A 17085-nucleotide genomic window follows, 5' to 3' on the forward strand; every position below is an offset into this window, starting at 1 on the left:
CCTAATTTGAAATTAATTTTGATGAAATAAGTCATATACATATATAAACCTTTAATATAATTTGCAGGGATGGGGGAAGAAGGAGAGAGGTGAATGGGTTTTATTAGCATCCATTTGAGAAAATAAACAGGATGCATCTCTTATTAGGACTTGGAGTGTCACACACGCTAAATGCTCAAGGTAAAAAAAAAAAAGGAATCACAGAAAACCCTGTTTCCAAGCCTTAACTGCTAACACGTTGGCGCGTGTAGGTAGTATCTAAGGAGGGGTATGCATACACATCTGTGCCCCTGTGTAGATGTCTCTGCTGAGGACCAGAAATGGTAGCTCACATATGTGGTTTGTGGCTTGTTAAAAAGCAGCCCTTCATATGGAGGCACCCAAAGCCATTAACTTTATACATTTTGTTTAAAAAAAAAAAAACTCTGCTTACCCGTTAGTTTACTACCAAGCCATATCAAATCCCACACACTAACACTTAAAAAATATTTTGAATGTCTCTCCCAAAAACAAAACAGACCAAATGATTTGCCTGCCTATTGATACTCTGTCTCCTTGGTGATTGTGCCATGAGGCTTGGAAGTGACTTCTCCAGGTCACCTCCCATTTACCTGCCTGCTGGAGCTTTAATAGAAGACTCGGTATTGAGGGTACTAAATGTTCTCAGACTCCAAAAATACCCAGACATCTCTGTGTGCTCCATTCAACCTCCTATCTATTTTGAGAAAAAACTGTAATTTGGTGCTCCTACAGTAGAACCTCAAATCCAACTCGGAGGCAGTTCCCGTAACTGCCTGCTTTGCAGGCTTAGCTTGCCTTTTAAGAATTGATTTATTTGCCTCTTAGCTGTATTGAGAACTCTGTCTTCCCCTGTGTATCGGGCATCAGGAACATATTGTAGGCCTGTTTACTTTAGGCCACACAGATGACATCAACACTATCTTACTAAAACAGAAAGGCTTTCAGTTTGACAGAAAATCTTTAAACCTACATGGGTTTTGACAATTTGACACAAGTATTCTCATCTTAAGGAAAAGCCCAGGATATTGGAGCTCAAGGAATCATTTATTTTGTCTCAGCAGGAAACTGGTCGTGCAGTGTGACTACCTGTTAGGCTGATGGATTTTCGAGCTCTGCTCTTCTCTGCTGGCAAAGGCCTTTGGCTTTTTCCTGCAGACCCAGGGCTTGGCAGGAAAGACAATGGGAGTGTGGCTGGTGATTTTGAGCACACAGGGAGACAGGTGTCCCACTTTTCATCTCTGCTTTCCACTGATTAATTGGTTGGCCTTGAGAAGTTAATTAAAATCTGCCAAATGGGGATAAGAATGAAGAGATTTTTACCTTGCAGGAAGGTCAGATGGATTAGTGGTATTAACAGTACCCACATGAGGAGCTCCTTCAGTTGCCTGGTGAGAGGTAAAGTGTGTTGAAATAATTAATTGCTATGAAAATACCAACATTCACAAATCTTTTTCTCAAATCAACCCAGGGAGGGGCTACAAAGCCCAGTTTTCATGGGCCACAGCTTGAATTGGCCTATCCAAAGCCCAGCCATTGGCAGGATCTGTTTATTCAGAGGAGTTCTTAGGACAGTCAGGAGCTCTACCCAGGACTCTCTTAGAAACCTGCAGGTGGAGTGAGCATTTATCTGAAGAGATAGCCTGATACATAAGTGGAGAGAGCTCCTCATTCACTAAAATATTTTTACCTTGGCATTGAAGTTGACAAAACTAAGAGCTATTAACTAACATTAAGAGCAGGGGCCTCAAAGGATGTGAAAACCACAGAGAGTGTGATTCCAACCCCCACCTTCCGTTTTCTCCCCCTTCATCTTGTGCGCTTGCTCTCTCTCTCTCTCTCTCTCTCGTGCTCTCTCGCTCTCTCACTCTCTCTCTCTCTCTCTACACACACACACACACACACACACACACACACACACACACACGTCTATATGTAGAAATAGTGATGCCTAAAGGTTTGGGGAAGAAGAAAGGAGACTGTATGTTTCAAAATAAGGTTTGGAATTTTGAGTATTGAATACGAGTTAAGGCAGGCCCGGGACTCAAACTGCCAGGGAATGAGTCCTGGACAATCTTGTCTGGGAATTTGATCTGGGCTTGGGGGCAGAGAGCGTGTTAGTTATTTAGTCTTTCTAAGCTTTAGTTTCGTCCTCCATAAAATGAAGATATTAAAATACCTACCTCATTGCATTGATGTAAATATTCAAAAAGATAATTTTTCTTAGTTGGGTTCCTCAAAAAAGCAGAGCCTACGTAAAGGCTTTGTTCCCTACTTTGGGAGTGCAACCCTAGGGGACAAAAGTGCGAGACAAGGGAAGTAAGGCAGGGAAGAAGGGAGGTCAAGTATGAGAATACACAGTTGAATTGGCCACCACTCAGTATGGCTAATTGCTTGATCTTGTGTGATCACACTCCAAGAAGCTGTATGAACTGACAGGACAACTGACTACGGGGCAAAAAGTAGACTTTACATATATTGGTGTCAAGCAGGGTTCTGCAGCTGTCTAAGCCTTGGCGGTCAACAGAGAGACCAATGATAAGAAATGAGAATTATATTGTGTGGGTAGAAGGTAAGACTTTATTGAGTAGTTCCAGGCTGAAACTACTTAGAGCCCATATAGGCTGTGCCTTAGGGGAAGACGGAACATGAGTTAAGGCCAAGAAGATCTGAAGTGTTTAAGAGCCAATTTTTATAGTCTGTAAAGGATTTGATATGGTATTTGGCATAAGAAATAGCTTAGTAGATGTTAGCTATTATTACTTATGGTCAGAAATGCAATACAGAGATGATCAAGAGTAGGCTAAAATAGATGGGAGTTTTAGGAAGAGACAAGGGAGTTTGAGAGAAGATTCTGACTTGATTTTTGAGTTGGCCTAAATCCTTGGAGATTTGCTTCTAATATATATACACTAGTCAGTTGTATTCAAAAGTCTCTATAGCAACCACTTTTATCACTTGAAACTAAGTACCTCTGAATAGAAACACTCACGCATGATTGCATGCTCAGAGGAAAGGATATAAGAAGCTTCACTTATTTTACAAGAAATCTAAATTTTCTTGCAGGCTAATTTGAATCTTAAAAGAAAAGGATATTTATTAGATGTCTACTGTCTGTCAAGTCCTCTACTTTTTACAACATCCCTACACAGAAGGTACCATCTCCATTTTACAGTTGAGGAAAATAGAACATGGAAAGGATTAAATGACTTGCCCAGTGTCATAGAGCTAGTAAGTGGTAGGCCTGGGCTTCCTAAGGAAATATGAACCCAGAGAACCATGAACTTTCACCCAGACTATGTGGGAAAGTTTCACTGATGGATGCACATTTTGAGGCATTGTATTATAATTTGAAACGAGATCTCTAAATTAGCAAGGTCTGGTGTTCAATTGCATAAATAAGAACTGGTTTGCAACAAGAATCAGATCAAAGTTTAGTTACAGGTAAGGATCATGCCTTCAGAGGAAAATAGAATTATTATTGACATTATTCATAATTTGTTAGTGGGGTGGTTCATTATAATAAATGCAGCCTAGCTCAGTTTTCCCAGTAAGGTCATCAGATCTGAGTGGCTGCAAGTAAATTGCTACCCAAGGGTGACATTCCATAAAGAGGGATGTGTGTTTGAGAATAGGTAGCACCAGTCCAGTGGTGGGAATAGATATTTATGCAGTCTGGTCTAAGCCAGGTATTTTCATATCAGTGAAAACCTCACAACAACACACCAGCAAGTAGGCACATTAATGTGCATTTTTAAGCTAGACTACCGAGAGGCTGGTCTATTTGGCCAGGGTAAAAAAGCTAGTCAGTGGTAGAGTTATGATTTCAATTTAGGTGTTCTGGCTCCAGGCTCCGTGTTGCTGTTTACTAAAGGGTTGTGGAGGTGTCCTCCTAAATCCTTGCTGCTCAAAGTGTGAGCCGAGGCTAGCAGCGTCAACATCCCTTGTGCATGTCCCAGAAATGGCAGAATCTCAAGCTCCACTCCAGACCTACTGAATCAGAATCCTCAGATGATTTAGGTCTACATTAAAGTTTGAGAAGCTCAGCCCTAAACCTTTACTCCCACTTAGATTGAAAATATACTGAAGCATCACCTTCCTGGGACTCCCATCAAAATTCTTGTCTGTAGAAAGCTCTTGCCTGTGGAGAACAGGCTTAGGCTCAACCATCTGTATTTAGGGACACAAGGAAAAGTCGCCTATGGACAATTGCCTGTTGACTTAATTTTAGATTTAGCATCTCAGTTGGTTTCAATGATCCTGGGCAATTGTGCTTTTTGAGAGGCAGTATATATGAAAACACTTTGCAAAAATATAAAAGCTTTAGTTATCCATTCCAAAAACATTCATGAAGGCGCACCATATGCTAGGCACTTTGCCGTCAAAGAATTCTCAGTTTAATGCAGCGATAGACCAGTAAACAGACCTATCTGATATAGAGGGAATACACTGGCAGTTAGAAAGCAGGGATTCTGAAGGAGCACAAAGGGGCACCAACTGGCCAAAATGTAATTGGGTATCATCATTTCCATTTCTAATTGTTTCCTCTGCCTGCAACAGGAACAGGACAGGACCAATTTGCAGGTGCCATCCGGGGTCTCAGAGCCCATCTCAAAGTGTGGTGACCTAGATGTCATCTTTGAATATAGAGCCGCCAGCCAGAAGCTCACAGTGACCATTGTGAGGGCACAGGGCCTCCCAGATAAGGACCGAAGTGGTGTCAACTCCTGGCAAGTTCATGTAGTGCTGCTGCCTGGTAAGAAACAGAGGGGCAGGACGAACATACAGAGAGGGCCCAACCCCGTCTTCAGGGAGAAGATCACCTTTGCCAAGCTGGAGCCCAGAGATGTGGCTGCCTGTGCTGTCCGCTTCCGCCTGTACGCTGCCCGGAAGATGACCCGAGAGAGAATGATGGGAGAGAAACTATTCTATCTCAGCCACCTGCACCCAGAAGGGGAAATGAAAGTGACTCTGGTTCTGGAGCCAAGAAGTAATATAAGCGTGAGTATGTTAAATGGTGCTGCTAATGATGTGGTGTGTTCGAAGACCTGAGATTGTCAGCCCTTGATTTAGTACATTCAGTCTGTGAATTCAGAGACTTTAATTTAATTTTCCATTTGGCTCTCCTCACCCTTGTAAGCCATGATTTGCACTTCATGGTACAATGGGTCTTTCATGCCTGTCTTCCTGATAACCTGATGGATAAATGCCCTGTCCATTTTAGGACAAAATAGCAGCAGTGTGGTAGAGGGCATGGAGAAAAACAGGGAAGGTGGCTTGGCCCTCTGGATTGTGGATAACTGATCCTACTCCTCCTGCCCCCAATCTGCATCATGATGAATCTCAGAGATGGGACTTTCTGGGCAAGGTTCTTAACGGGTATGCTGGGGCAGACTGAGAGAGCAGCCCAGAACTTCAGCTGCTTCTGAAACCTTTCATTTGTGTTACTACCGTCTTCCCTCATACCCCATTTCCCTGCTTGCCACAGGGTTTCAAGGAAAGGTGTCATAATTTACATGCCTACAGGATGGGCAGCTCACTACTGCTGTGGGTTATATGTCATGTAGTATGCCCATCTCCTTTTACAAAACCACGTTAACAGATCAGGGAGCTCTCTAGGCTCTGGATTCAATCAGTCATTCATTCAGAGATGTTTACTGTCAATTATGGTATAGGCAAAGTGGATACAGGAAAGAACTAAGCAGGCGATGCCTCTGCCCTTGGAGAGCTTGCAGTCTAGTGGTGGCCAAGTAGGCAAGGAGACAGAGTGATAGGCTGCTGCTTGTTTAGAGGATCAGAGAAAGTTTCTTTGAGGTGGTGATAAAACGCCAGAACTCAAAGCATCGAGAGAGCGAGGCTGGTGATGTGAGGAGGATGAGAGTTCCAGACAGAGTGAACAGCACATGCAAGCAGTCAGGATGTGGGGTGGCCGGGGGAGGGGGGAAGCTTGTCATATCTGAGGAAGAACAAAGGAGACAGAAAGTCTGGACTGTAGTGGTGGCAGATCTGTCCACTTAAATGTCCAATGATGTCTCAAAATTAACGTCTTCAGGCTTGAAATCCTGATTTTTGCCTCCCTAAATCTATTCCCCCTGCAGTCTTCTCCATGTTGCTTAAAGGCAGTTGCATTCTTCCAATTGCTGGGGTCAAAAATCTCAGAAGTCATCTGTGACTTTTCTGTTTTCCACCTGAAATCCTGTTGGCTCTATCTTCAGGTACAACCAGAACCTGGCTCTCTGCTGGACTACTGAAATAGCTGCTCAGCAGTGGTCTTTCCACTTCTGCCTTTGCCTCTACAGACTCTTCTGGACATGGGAGCCAGAATGAGCTTTTTAAAGTTATAAGCCAGATGATGTCTCATCTCTGCTCAGATCTCCCTTTTTTCTTAATATCTGAGTAAAGCACATTGGAAATGATGGAAAACAGAATGCAGTGGAGATCAGAAGGGATCCTGCGTGATAGAGCTTGGGAATGGGGATGATCACACCCATATTTATGCTTGCTAGGCCCTATGCTGTGTGCTGGTGGCACGGAGTTGAATGGGGAAAATGAGCTAGTGTAAAAGAACTTTGCAGGTGGAAATCTTTCATTCACCAGTTATTTGTTGAGCACAGTTATGTGCCAGACATTAGGCTATGCACCAGGGACTGAGAGATTTATACGGATTCAGAATTTGATGGGAGAGGCAAGCAGTGAGTGACAGGTGCCACAGCGGGAAGCTTTTATAGGAGCACAGGAGGGGGAGTGAGTCTCACTTAAGAGTAAGCAAATATTTCATTGTTGAATTTTTATCTTCTAGACAGCAGGGTCTGTAAGACATCTATCACAACCACCTAGCCCTGCCGTTTACAAACTATGTTCTATACAGCCTCGGGTTAGGTCGGGGGGCGCTCTGCAGAAATGTCTGTGGTTTGGTAAACAGGATACTTTCCTGCAGATGGGCAGAATATTTGATTCCTTTTATTGGTTCTAATTATTGAGTTTCTGGTCAGAAATTTGAAGAAATGATTTCAAACATTGAGAAGAAAGGTTTAAGTCAAGTCTAATGCCCTTGTTTCTGGTGGAGGAGATGGTGTTTCAGGGGGACAGGATTGCCTGCCCCCACAGGATCGATTCCTACTCCCGTGCCTTGAGGGACAATCAGTGTCCTTCTCAATTTTGTGCTCCTCCTCCCGATGTGCCCGTGCCTGGTGGGGAAGTGTAGGTGCTCAGGAGAAGCGTGCCCATGAATAAACATGACAGAAAGCTCAGGTTCTCCTGGGCTCACTTGGTGCCTGCCAGGTCGCTGAGACCCACAACCCATGTGTTGTCTTTTTTCTCAAACAGTTGTAAAAGTGCTCATTTGTAATGTAAGTTATTTCTTTAAAAGGCAAAATTTGGCACCTGGCATATATTTAACAACCTTAAGCAGAACTAGGAGCCAAATGTTCTATGTGGGGGTAGACATCCAGCGGTCATTTCTTTTATAGTTAAGACACAACGCCTCCTGTATTGCCATATTCATCAAGGAGCTGCAGAGAACAGAAACAAACCTCAGGCCTGGAGTGGAGGGGTTCCTTAGAAACATCCAAGCACAGATTACACAGGAGGGAATTTGAGTCTATATTGAATGTATTATTAACTCTCCTTGTATCTTAGAGGGTTTGATTTACACTAGTAATAACGTCTTTGTCCGTTTTGCCTTTAGAGAGGAAATATTGAATGGAGACAGCTCTTGAAACAAATATGTCAGTTCCTAATGCAGGGATCTCATCCATGACTGTGCTCCCTGGGCCCATTGTAATTCACGCCGAGTGCGCCCTTAGTCATCTTTGGCAGTCATTGGGGATTGGGTCACAATTTCACCAAACATAATATCGGCTTTCTCTAAAAGAGAGTAGTGCAGCGTGGGCCAATGGATTCTTTGTTGTTCTTCCCCTCCAGAGTGGAGGGTCTCCGCTCAGCCCATCTGCGGTTTCTCACAGTGATAGTACTTCATCCACGCAGTCGCTGTCTCATGGAGGGGCGCCAGAGCTGTTGGTGGGGCTCTCGTACAATGCCACAACGGGGCGATTATCTGTGGAAATGATCAAAGGCAGCCATTTCCGAAACCTCGCTGTTAACCGAGCACCTGGTAAGTGTGAGTCTGTTCTCCCAGCTCTGGTTCTTCCAGAGGCAAGTGGAAAGCCCTGTCTGCTTTCATCTTAGTTCTTTAATTTTTACCATAAAAATGATCTTATTATGGCTTAAGCAAGTTTTCACAAAGAGATACCTCTGTATTTTTTAAATGGCTCTCTATTTAATTAGACTTCTTTGCTATCTAGATGTATCTGGACATGAAATAGACTGGCCTGTGTGTCTATATTGTTTAAAGGAAAAGAAGGAACAGCATTTTCAGCAACATAATGTGTATGGGCAATTAAAATCTGCTAATACGTCCTAGGCCCTCAACTTTAAAGAAAAAGAGCTCTGGCTTTGGAGTAAGGCAGATCTGGGATTGAATTCCAGCTTTACCTACCACTTAACCACTAGCTTTGATATGATCCTGTGCAATTTATCCCTTTTCAGAACACAGCTAACTCATCTGACAAAAAAAGATATTAATAGTACCTTCCTGATGGAGTTGTTTTGGAGTTTAAATGAAATGATTTATTTAAAGCATTTAGTACCCTGCCTACCACATAGTGAATGCACAAGAAATGTTAATGGTTGTGGTGGTGACAGAGAAAGGAAGTAAAGGAGGCAGATCTAGGGCAACACAGGACTGGCTTTCTAGGGGAACTGCCACTTTTGAGATTGTCACTGAAAAGAGGGGTTCAAGGTATATCCCCAGAGCTGCAGTCCAAGGTTCAGAAAGCCAGACTCAAAAAGCTGCTGTTTTCAGTTGCCTCAACAGCCTCTCACCACCTAGGAAGTTAGAGATTGAACATTAGAAGCATGCTGTTAAAAAGTTAGCTTACCTTTTTATGATCTTGTTTTTCAGCAAAAAAGCTTGAAAGGGGGGCAGGAAGATGATTTCTTTTTTGCTTCTGCCTTCTGGACCTCATGCAAATACACCTAATTGGAGGACTTAATTTGGATCTGGAATGCTAGCTGCAAGAGAGTCTGAAAATGTTGTTGAATTTCTAGTCTTTTGAGTCAGGAAGGTAAACTAGAAGGGAGTAGAGTAGAGGGCTAGGGAGCCTGCCCACCATGGGCACCAAACTGTTATTGAAAGAAGGATGAAATCAGTATATTTGTGGCAGGCTGAAAGAGTCAGTGGACTCAGGCCTCATGTATCAGCAGCAGGTGAAGAACTAGGAGCGCCACTGGAAAAGAGTCATCTCCTACAACTGAATCTGGGCTCTCACTCTTTTTTTGCCCTTAACTGTGCTGCAGCCCACAAAGGATCTGTGGAATGGGGGTATCTTGTTAGTCAACTTGTATGAAAACTATTAGGGCAAATTAGTAAGGAATGCCCCAGCACTTTGAATAACAGAATAGACTGGGTTTATCAGCCATATTCTATGTCGACACTCAGAGCCACATGAGGGCTATTTAGAAGGCATAATAGATGCTTATTATTAATTGCATAGCTAGACTCTTTTTGCTAGATACCAATTTGTTTTCCAGAATAGCTCTGAATTTACTAGAGATCTGTCTGGATTTACTACTTTGCCTTCTGAACTTTTGCTAACCTCTTTTGCTGTCCTTCTGAGATCAGGTAAAGTCTGAACAATTTTTTAGGAACAGGGTAGAGATGCAGAGAATGATGGGGTTGTGGATCACACAATCATGGCCTATTCAAGTCCATGCTGGGAAGCTTTATTTTGTATACTGGGTGGTACCAGGCAATCCAGAGGAGAGGTACATCATGGTGCTTGAGAAAGTACCAGCTGGAGGCCAACAAACCAAGGTGTGAATTCAGGCTCTGCCACTTATTATAATAGTTGTGAGTTACTGGCTAGGCACGGTGGCTCAATGCCTGTAATCCCAGCGCTTTGGGAGGCCGAGGTGAATGGATCACCTCAGGCCAGGGGTTTGAGACCAGCCGGGCCAACATGGAGAAACCCCAGCTCTACGGAAAATAATAAAAATTAGCTGAGCTTGGTGGTGCACACCTGTAATCCCAGCTACTTGGGAGGCTGAGGCCAGAGAATCGCTTGAACCGAGGAGGTGGAGGTTGCAGTGAGCCAAGATTGCACCACTGCACTCCAGCCTGGGTGACAGAATGAGACTCTGTCTCAAAAAAACAAAAAACAACAAACAAAAAAATTGTGTTATGAAACTGTTCTGAATCTCAGTTTCCTCATCTATAAAAAAGGAGTCAGTATAGAATATACTTTATAAGTTTACATACCTGTAATACATGCAAAACTGTGATGTTGAGGATGGAACTATTTTATCTTAATAAATATCTACATAAATATGCTAAAGATGAAATTCCTGTAACAAATATTTAAAACCAAATAGGAAAAAAAGGCAAGTCCTAATTTAGAAATGGATTTTATTCCAGAAGTTTAAGTCTATTTGGCATTTAGTACATAATTTGCCATAGGCATAGTGTTGCAATAAAACTTAAAATGTAACTGACATGTTGTATCTTTGCAACCCATGGAATAGAAAACAATGCTGCCGTGATGCTAGTAATTAAAATAGAAACCCAGTAGTGAAGACAAAAGTTTTTTGTCTCTGTAGAATGCTGGTACTTGAGGAAAAGCCAGTTTAATTAGGAAGGGATGAGAAAGTAGAAGGTTCCTTTGTGGAGCTTCTGAAAGGGACCTCTTGGAATTTTCAAGGGCTTTAGATGTCGACGGCCTTGGTTTTTCATTATGTCTCGCTTCATTATGGCACTCACACTACTTTGACAGTTACATGGCAAGCTTGGGATACATTTTTAGTTCCCATATGGAAGAGAACAAGAGAGAGAAAGAATGAGGGGACACGAGTTTTATGAGGTAACTGAGAAGAGTTGGAAGGAAGAGGGGGAGAAGAAGAGAGGACAGGAGCCAGGAGAGGAATGGAGCTGTGAGTGGGGAAAGGCGGAGGCCGCATGCCAAGTGCACCGCTCCCCACGGCAGAGGGAGAGCCGGTGGCAGCCTGGGGCCTGCTGCAGAGTCCACCACAGGGTCGCCGCCGGCCAGGGGAACTTGTACCACTGAGGGCCATGACAGCTTGTGGTTGAGGCTCTCAGCTCAGGTGCAGTTACCTCCTCCGTGACCTCAATCCTGCCCGACGGGGCGGTCATGATCACATAAAGAATGGTTCTTAGGGAAGTGTGAAGGAAAATAGGTTGAGCCTGAGTGTTAGGAACTTTTCTTCTCTTGAATATTGTTAAGGTTTTACATGTTGCTGGAAAGAGAGACAGCGGCTAGGATTTAGAAGTGAGAATCTTTTTGCCTCAAAATATATCATAAAACAAAAGGCAACTTTGAATTCACCAACCTGACCCAGTTAGATAATCGAATATTTTTAAAACTTTTCCTCCTAAGTAAGACAGAGGAACTGAAGAAACAGTAGATGAAGTTCTTCTCCTCTGTTGGGGTCTTAGAAGAAATAAGCCACTGAGATAGAAACCCCCTCCCCTTCTGAGGTAAAATCCTTGGGCGAGAGGGCTCCTTTCTCTGATGGGCTGGAGCTAGTGGGGGCAATAATAGAAATGTGAGTCTCCGCCGGCTCCAACCAGAGCCTCCACTGCACAGCCCCCAGCATGGCTAAAATGAAAAATTTGCACCAAGTATTGGTGAGGATGTGGAGAATACATTCTTGGTGCGAGTGTAAAATGGAACAACCACTTTGGGAAAAGGCGTAGAAGCTTTTTTTAATATAAAACTAAACATGCACGGAGAATCTAGCAGTTACGTTCTTGGGCAGTAACCGGTAAGTCAAAAAAGAAAAAAAGACCCATGCAAGAATGTTTATAGCAGCTTTATTCATAATGACAAAAACTAGACAGCCCTCACGCCCATCTAGAGAAGAGTGAATAAGCAAATTAAGATATATAATTGAATACTATTTAGCAATAAAAAGTAATAAAATTAAACGTAGGCATTCAACAGCATGGAGGAATCTCACAAACTTACTGAGTTACCTACTGCTTGATTCCATTGGTAAATTCTGCAGTAAGCAAAACTACTCTATAGTGGGGAAAAAAAGCAAAGGAGTGGTGGTGTCAGGAATGATATTGGTGCTAGGATGTACTAGGTAGGGACATGAGGAAATGTTCTGGGGTGATGGGAATATTTTGTATTTTGTTATTCTTTAAAATTTTTAATCTATATATTGATAGGGATGTGAGTTAAATGGATGTATGCATTTGTCAGAAGTTGGTGAATGGCACTGAGCTTTGTACACTTCACTATAGGTAAATTTTACCTTAAAAAAGAACTGTAAAATATTAAACTCTAGCTAATGAAATGCATGCTGAAATTTTTAGCATTGAAGAGCAACAATGGCTACAAGTAAAATGGATTAATGGATGAATAGAGGCACAGATATGTGAGAAAAAATAAAACAATCGAAAACTTAAGGTGGTGGGTATAGGGACCTCCACTGTACAATTATTTCAAATATTCTATACATTTTAAATTTTAGGTATAAAATACTGGGGAATACAATCTAGTGTGGTATGAATTAGATAAGCTGGGTCAAGTTGGTAAAAATAAAATGAGTCTTAGCCATGGATAGGGACTTCTGTGGTTGGCAATACTTTTTTTTTTTTAATTAGAGTGATTGAGATGTCACTCTATTTCCCTAGATAAACCTTGGATCAGAAAGATGGGGTACTGGCTGGGCTTGGTGGCTCATGCCTGTAATCCCAGCACTTTGGGGGGCCCAGGTGGGCAGATCACCTGAGGTCAGGAGTTTGAGACCAGCCTGGTCAAAATGGTGAAACCTCATGTCTACTAAAAATACAAAAAATTAGCCAGGCATGGTGGCAGGTGCCTGTAATCCCAGCTACTTAGGAGGCTGAGGCAGGAGAATTGCTGGAACCTGGGAGGTTGAGGTTGCAGTGTGCCGAGATCACACCACTGCACTCCAGCCTGGGCCACAGAGTGAGATTCCATCTCAAAAAAAAAAAAAAAAGGGGTACTGAGCATCTGAACCTGAGGGTATCTTTTATAGTGTCCTCCATAAACCACATCCATCACAAGGGAAAGTATTTGGCTGGGCATTTCTTCTTTTCAAACTTTATTTCTATGTATCTATCTGTCTATCAATCATCTTTTGGTGAAAATGCCCAAGTTATAAAGTGTTGTGATTTTTAAAAAAAAAATCATGTATGTGGGCTAAGGAAGATAAAATAGGCTATTTGAAAATTACTATAACTAGCCTATAGAACCTATTTATAAACATATATAAGTACGGTAGCAGCATGAACTTATCTTAGTGCAAATCAAGTAACAACGTGCCAAATGTCACACCAGCCATTTTCAAGGTGATGTCTCATTTACTACACGTGGTCAGTGTTCAAAACTATTGTTGCTATTAAGATGGTATAGGGTAGTCTACAAATCTTCTGATGGCAAATGATAACCTCCAGGTCTGTCCCTGGCTAATGGTCCAGAAGAAAAAGCAGTGTATAGTGTCTAGCAGACATCTGAAATCCTGATGTGCATTTACAAATGCTTTTGGAAAAGTTAGCAGTAAGAGTTAGAAACATTTGATCATCTTTTGAATTTGGCTTCACGGGAAAGCAATTCAACAACAACTTTGCAGCTCTATTCTGTTCTTATCCTAGCCCTGCTATCCAACTGCTGCATGGCCTCAACATTTGATTTAACCTCTCTGAATTACATTTTCCTTATTAAATGAGGTTAACAAGCTAGTGTTACAGATATACTGCTATGTTTCAAAAAAGTTAGCTATTGTGTTGACAGGTTCTCTTTCTCCATCTTCATCTTTGCTATGTCTCCTTCTACAGTGTATTACTGCATTGTGTATATATGTGTATATGTACAGATATAATGGTCCTTGTCAAAAACTATCATTAAGATGTTCCCTCCAGTTAAAAACAAGTTCCCCAGCTTCTCAGCATGTGCATGATTAGCCACACATGATAATTACACCCCAAATGATAATACTTAACTGCAGCAGCAGCATATTAACCTTGTTAGGCACTCACAATAGCAGAGACTAAAGGAAAGAAAAACAAGCAAATCAAGCTCCCTCACGTTTTGTGTGAAGAACAAGTGGGATTCAGAAAATGTGCTCTACAGAGTGCAGGGAAAAAAAGACTCAGTGAAAATGAACATATATGAGACATATGACCTTCTTTTAGAATCCTGGTCCAGTTTTTGTTAAATATAGTGTATTAAGAGCCACTGTCTGCTCAGAGTCATGGCCATTTCATATGAAAATTTAGATGAGGCACTAACTTATTGAGTGCATAGGTGATATTCCTTTTTCTACATCAACTCTAATTCTCACAATGATATCAAAGTTAAAAAATATTAAAAGCAATAGAAAAGAAAAGATAGTTACCATGGTGTATTAGTTTGTTTTTATGCTGCTGATAAAGACATACCCAAGACTGAGTAATTTATAAAGTAAAAGAGGTTTAGTGGACTCACAGTTCCACGTGGCTGGGGAGGCCTCACAATCATGATGGAAGGCAAAAGGCATGTCTTACATGGTGGCATACAAGAGAGAACTTGTGCAGGGAAACTCCCCTTTATAAAACCATCAGATCTCATGAGATTTATTCACTATCATGAGAACAGCACGGAAAGACCCACCCCCATGATTCAGTTACCTCCCACCGGGTCCCTCCCACAACATATGGGAAGTATGGGAGCCACAATTCAAGATGAGATTTGGCTGGGGACACAGTCAAACCATATTACATGGTATGTCAATTATATTGCAATAAAGATGTTAAAAAACCCAGTTACCTACAGAGGAATCACAGTAAGACTGAGGGCAGACTTTTTAATAACGTTAATGGAAACCAGAGGACAATGGGAAAAGAATATCAAAGTATTGGGAGAAAAATACTCAGCTTAGCATTTTGTTCCCTGAGTGAAGGAAAAATAAAGATATTTTCCACAAAGTTTGACAGAGTTTTTCATTAGGAAAAAGCAACTAAATGATGCAATTGAGAAAGAAAGCAATTGAAATTAGAAGGAAGTAATGAGAAGCAAGAAGGAAGAATGAACAAATAAATTGGTTAACATGTAAGTAAATATAGGCCTGCATGGATTGCATAAAGCAAAAACAGGAGCGGTAGGAAAAATGACTACTACTGGGGGTACTACCACAAAATGGTAATAAAATTCTAGGCAGAAATTACATAAATATGGGAACGGGAGAGTGACTCCAAATGATTTTTGACAAGGCTGCCAAGACCATTCAAAGGGAAAAGGATAGTCTGTTCAACCAATGGTGCTAGAAAAAGTGGATCTCAACCTGCAAAAGCATGAAGTTGGATCCTTACCTAACACCATATATAAAAATGAACTCAAAATGGATGAAAGACCTAAATATAACACCTAAAACTATAAAACTCCTTGAAGAAAACATAGGGCAAAAACTTTATGACCTTGGATTTGGCAGTGATTTCTTGGATATGACAACAAGTGCATAGGCAACAAAATTAAAAATAGACAACTGGACTTCATGTAAGTTCAAAAATTTTGTGCATCGAAAGATAATAGAGTAAATAGACCACCTATAGAATGGGAGAAAATATTTGCAAATTATATATCTGATAACAAACTAATATCCAGAATATATAGAGAACTCCTAAAACTCAACAACAAAACAATGTGAGTTTAAAACTGGATTAAAGACTTGAGTAGACATTCCTCCAAAGTTGATATATAAATGGCCAATAGAAATATGAAAAAAATGCTCAAAATCAATCATCAGGAAAATGCAAATCAAAACTACAGTGAGATACCACCTCATACCCATTAGGATGGCTACTATAACACACACACACACACACACACACACACACACACACACACACACACACACACTAACAAGTGTTAATGAGAATGTGGAGAAATTGGAGCCCTTGTCCATTACTGGTAGGAATGTAAAATGGTACAGCTCCTGTGGAAAACAGTATGACAGTTCCTGAAAAGATGAAAAATAGAATCACCATATAACCCAGCAAATCCATTTGTGGGTATGTACTCCAAGGAATTGAAAGCAGGGTCTTGAGAAATTTGTACACCCATGTTCATAGCAACATTATTCACTATAGCTAAAATGTGGAAGCAGCCTAAGTGTCCATTGAGGGATTAATGTATGAGCAAAATGTGGTATATACATATAAGGAATACTATTCAACCTTAAAAAGGAAAAAAATTCTGACATATGCTGCAGTATGGATGAACCTTGAGGACATTATGTTAAATGAAATAAGCCAGTCACAAAAAGACAAACACTGTATGATTCCACTTATAAGAGGTATTTAGAGTAGAAAAAAAAATCATAAAAGCCAGTAGAATGGTGGTTACCAGGGGGTGGAGGAGAGGGAAATGGGGAGTTATCATTTAATGGATATGGAGTTTCAGTTTTTACAAGATGAAAAGAGTTCTGGAGATAGATGGTGGTGATTTTGTACAACATTATGAATCTAATACCACTGAAGTGTACACTTAATTATGTTAAAATGGTAAATTCTGTTGTGTGTATTTTAACACAATTTTTTAAAATTGAAAAAAATACACTGGAGAGAGATCAGAGGATATTGCAAAACCAGGTTATAAGTAAGAAATATGACAGCTGGATGTTTAGACTGATGTTGCTTCAAGGAAAAAAAATACTAGTATTAAAATGAAGAGATTAGCAGGCTGTATGTATGTGGGAGCAGGGAGTTTATGGGAAATCTCTGTACCTTCTGCTCAATTTTGTTAAGAAACTAAAACAGTTCTAAAAAATTAAGTCTATTTAAAACATTAAGAGATTTAAAAATAGAAGAGAGTAGAGATTTTGATTAATTTTAGACATTAAACCAAGTGAACATATTAAAATTTTAATCTTTTAAACCAATAGAGGGAATAAATGAGAATAAAGCAAATGTAACCAATTCAATAGAAAGCAGAGAAAATACTTTTTAAAGTGTAGAAAAATGCATGATAAATAGAAAGCACAAAC

General features: G+C 40.9%; 1 protein-coding gene across 11 annotated transcripts in view; it reads left to right on the forward strand.

Annotated features, from left to right (window-relative positions):
- The window catches only part of SYT16 (synaptotagmin 16), a 305125-nt gene that overhangs the window by 263816 nt on the left and 24224 nt on the right, over positions 1–17085 (forward strand). For all 11 annotated transcript variants that reach the window (XR_010150960.1, XM_054666037.2, XM_054666039.2 and 8 more), the window contains 2 exons: positions 4579–5019; positions 7942–8131. Coding sequence is in view for 10 of the 11 variants with exons in the window: in XM_054666037.2 (XP_054522012.1) it covers positions 4579–5019; positions 7942–8131 (631 nt within the window). In the remaining variant the exon portion in view is untranslated. The remainder of the gene's footprint in view (positions 1–4578; positions 5020–7941; positions 8132–17085) is intronic.

This window comes from Pan troglodytes, chromosome 15 (genome assembly GCF_028858775.2).
Source record: "Pan troglodytes isolate AG18354 chromosome 15, NHGRI_mPanTro3-v2.0_pri, whole genome shotgun sequence".
NCBI lineage: Eukaryota > Metazoa > Chordata > Mammalia > Primates > Hominidae > Pan > Pan troglodytes.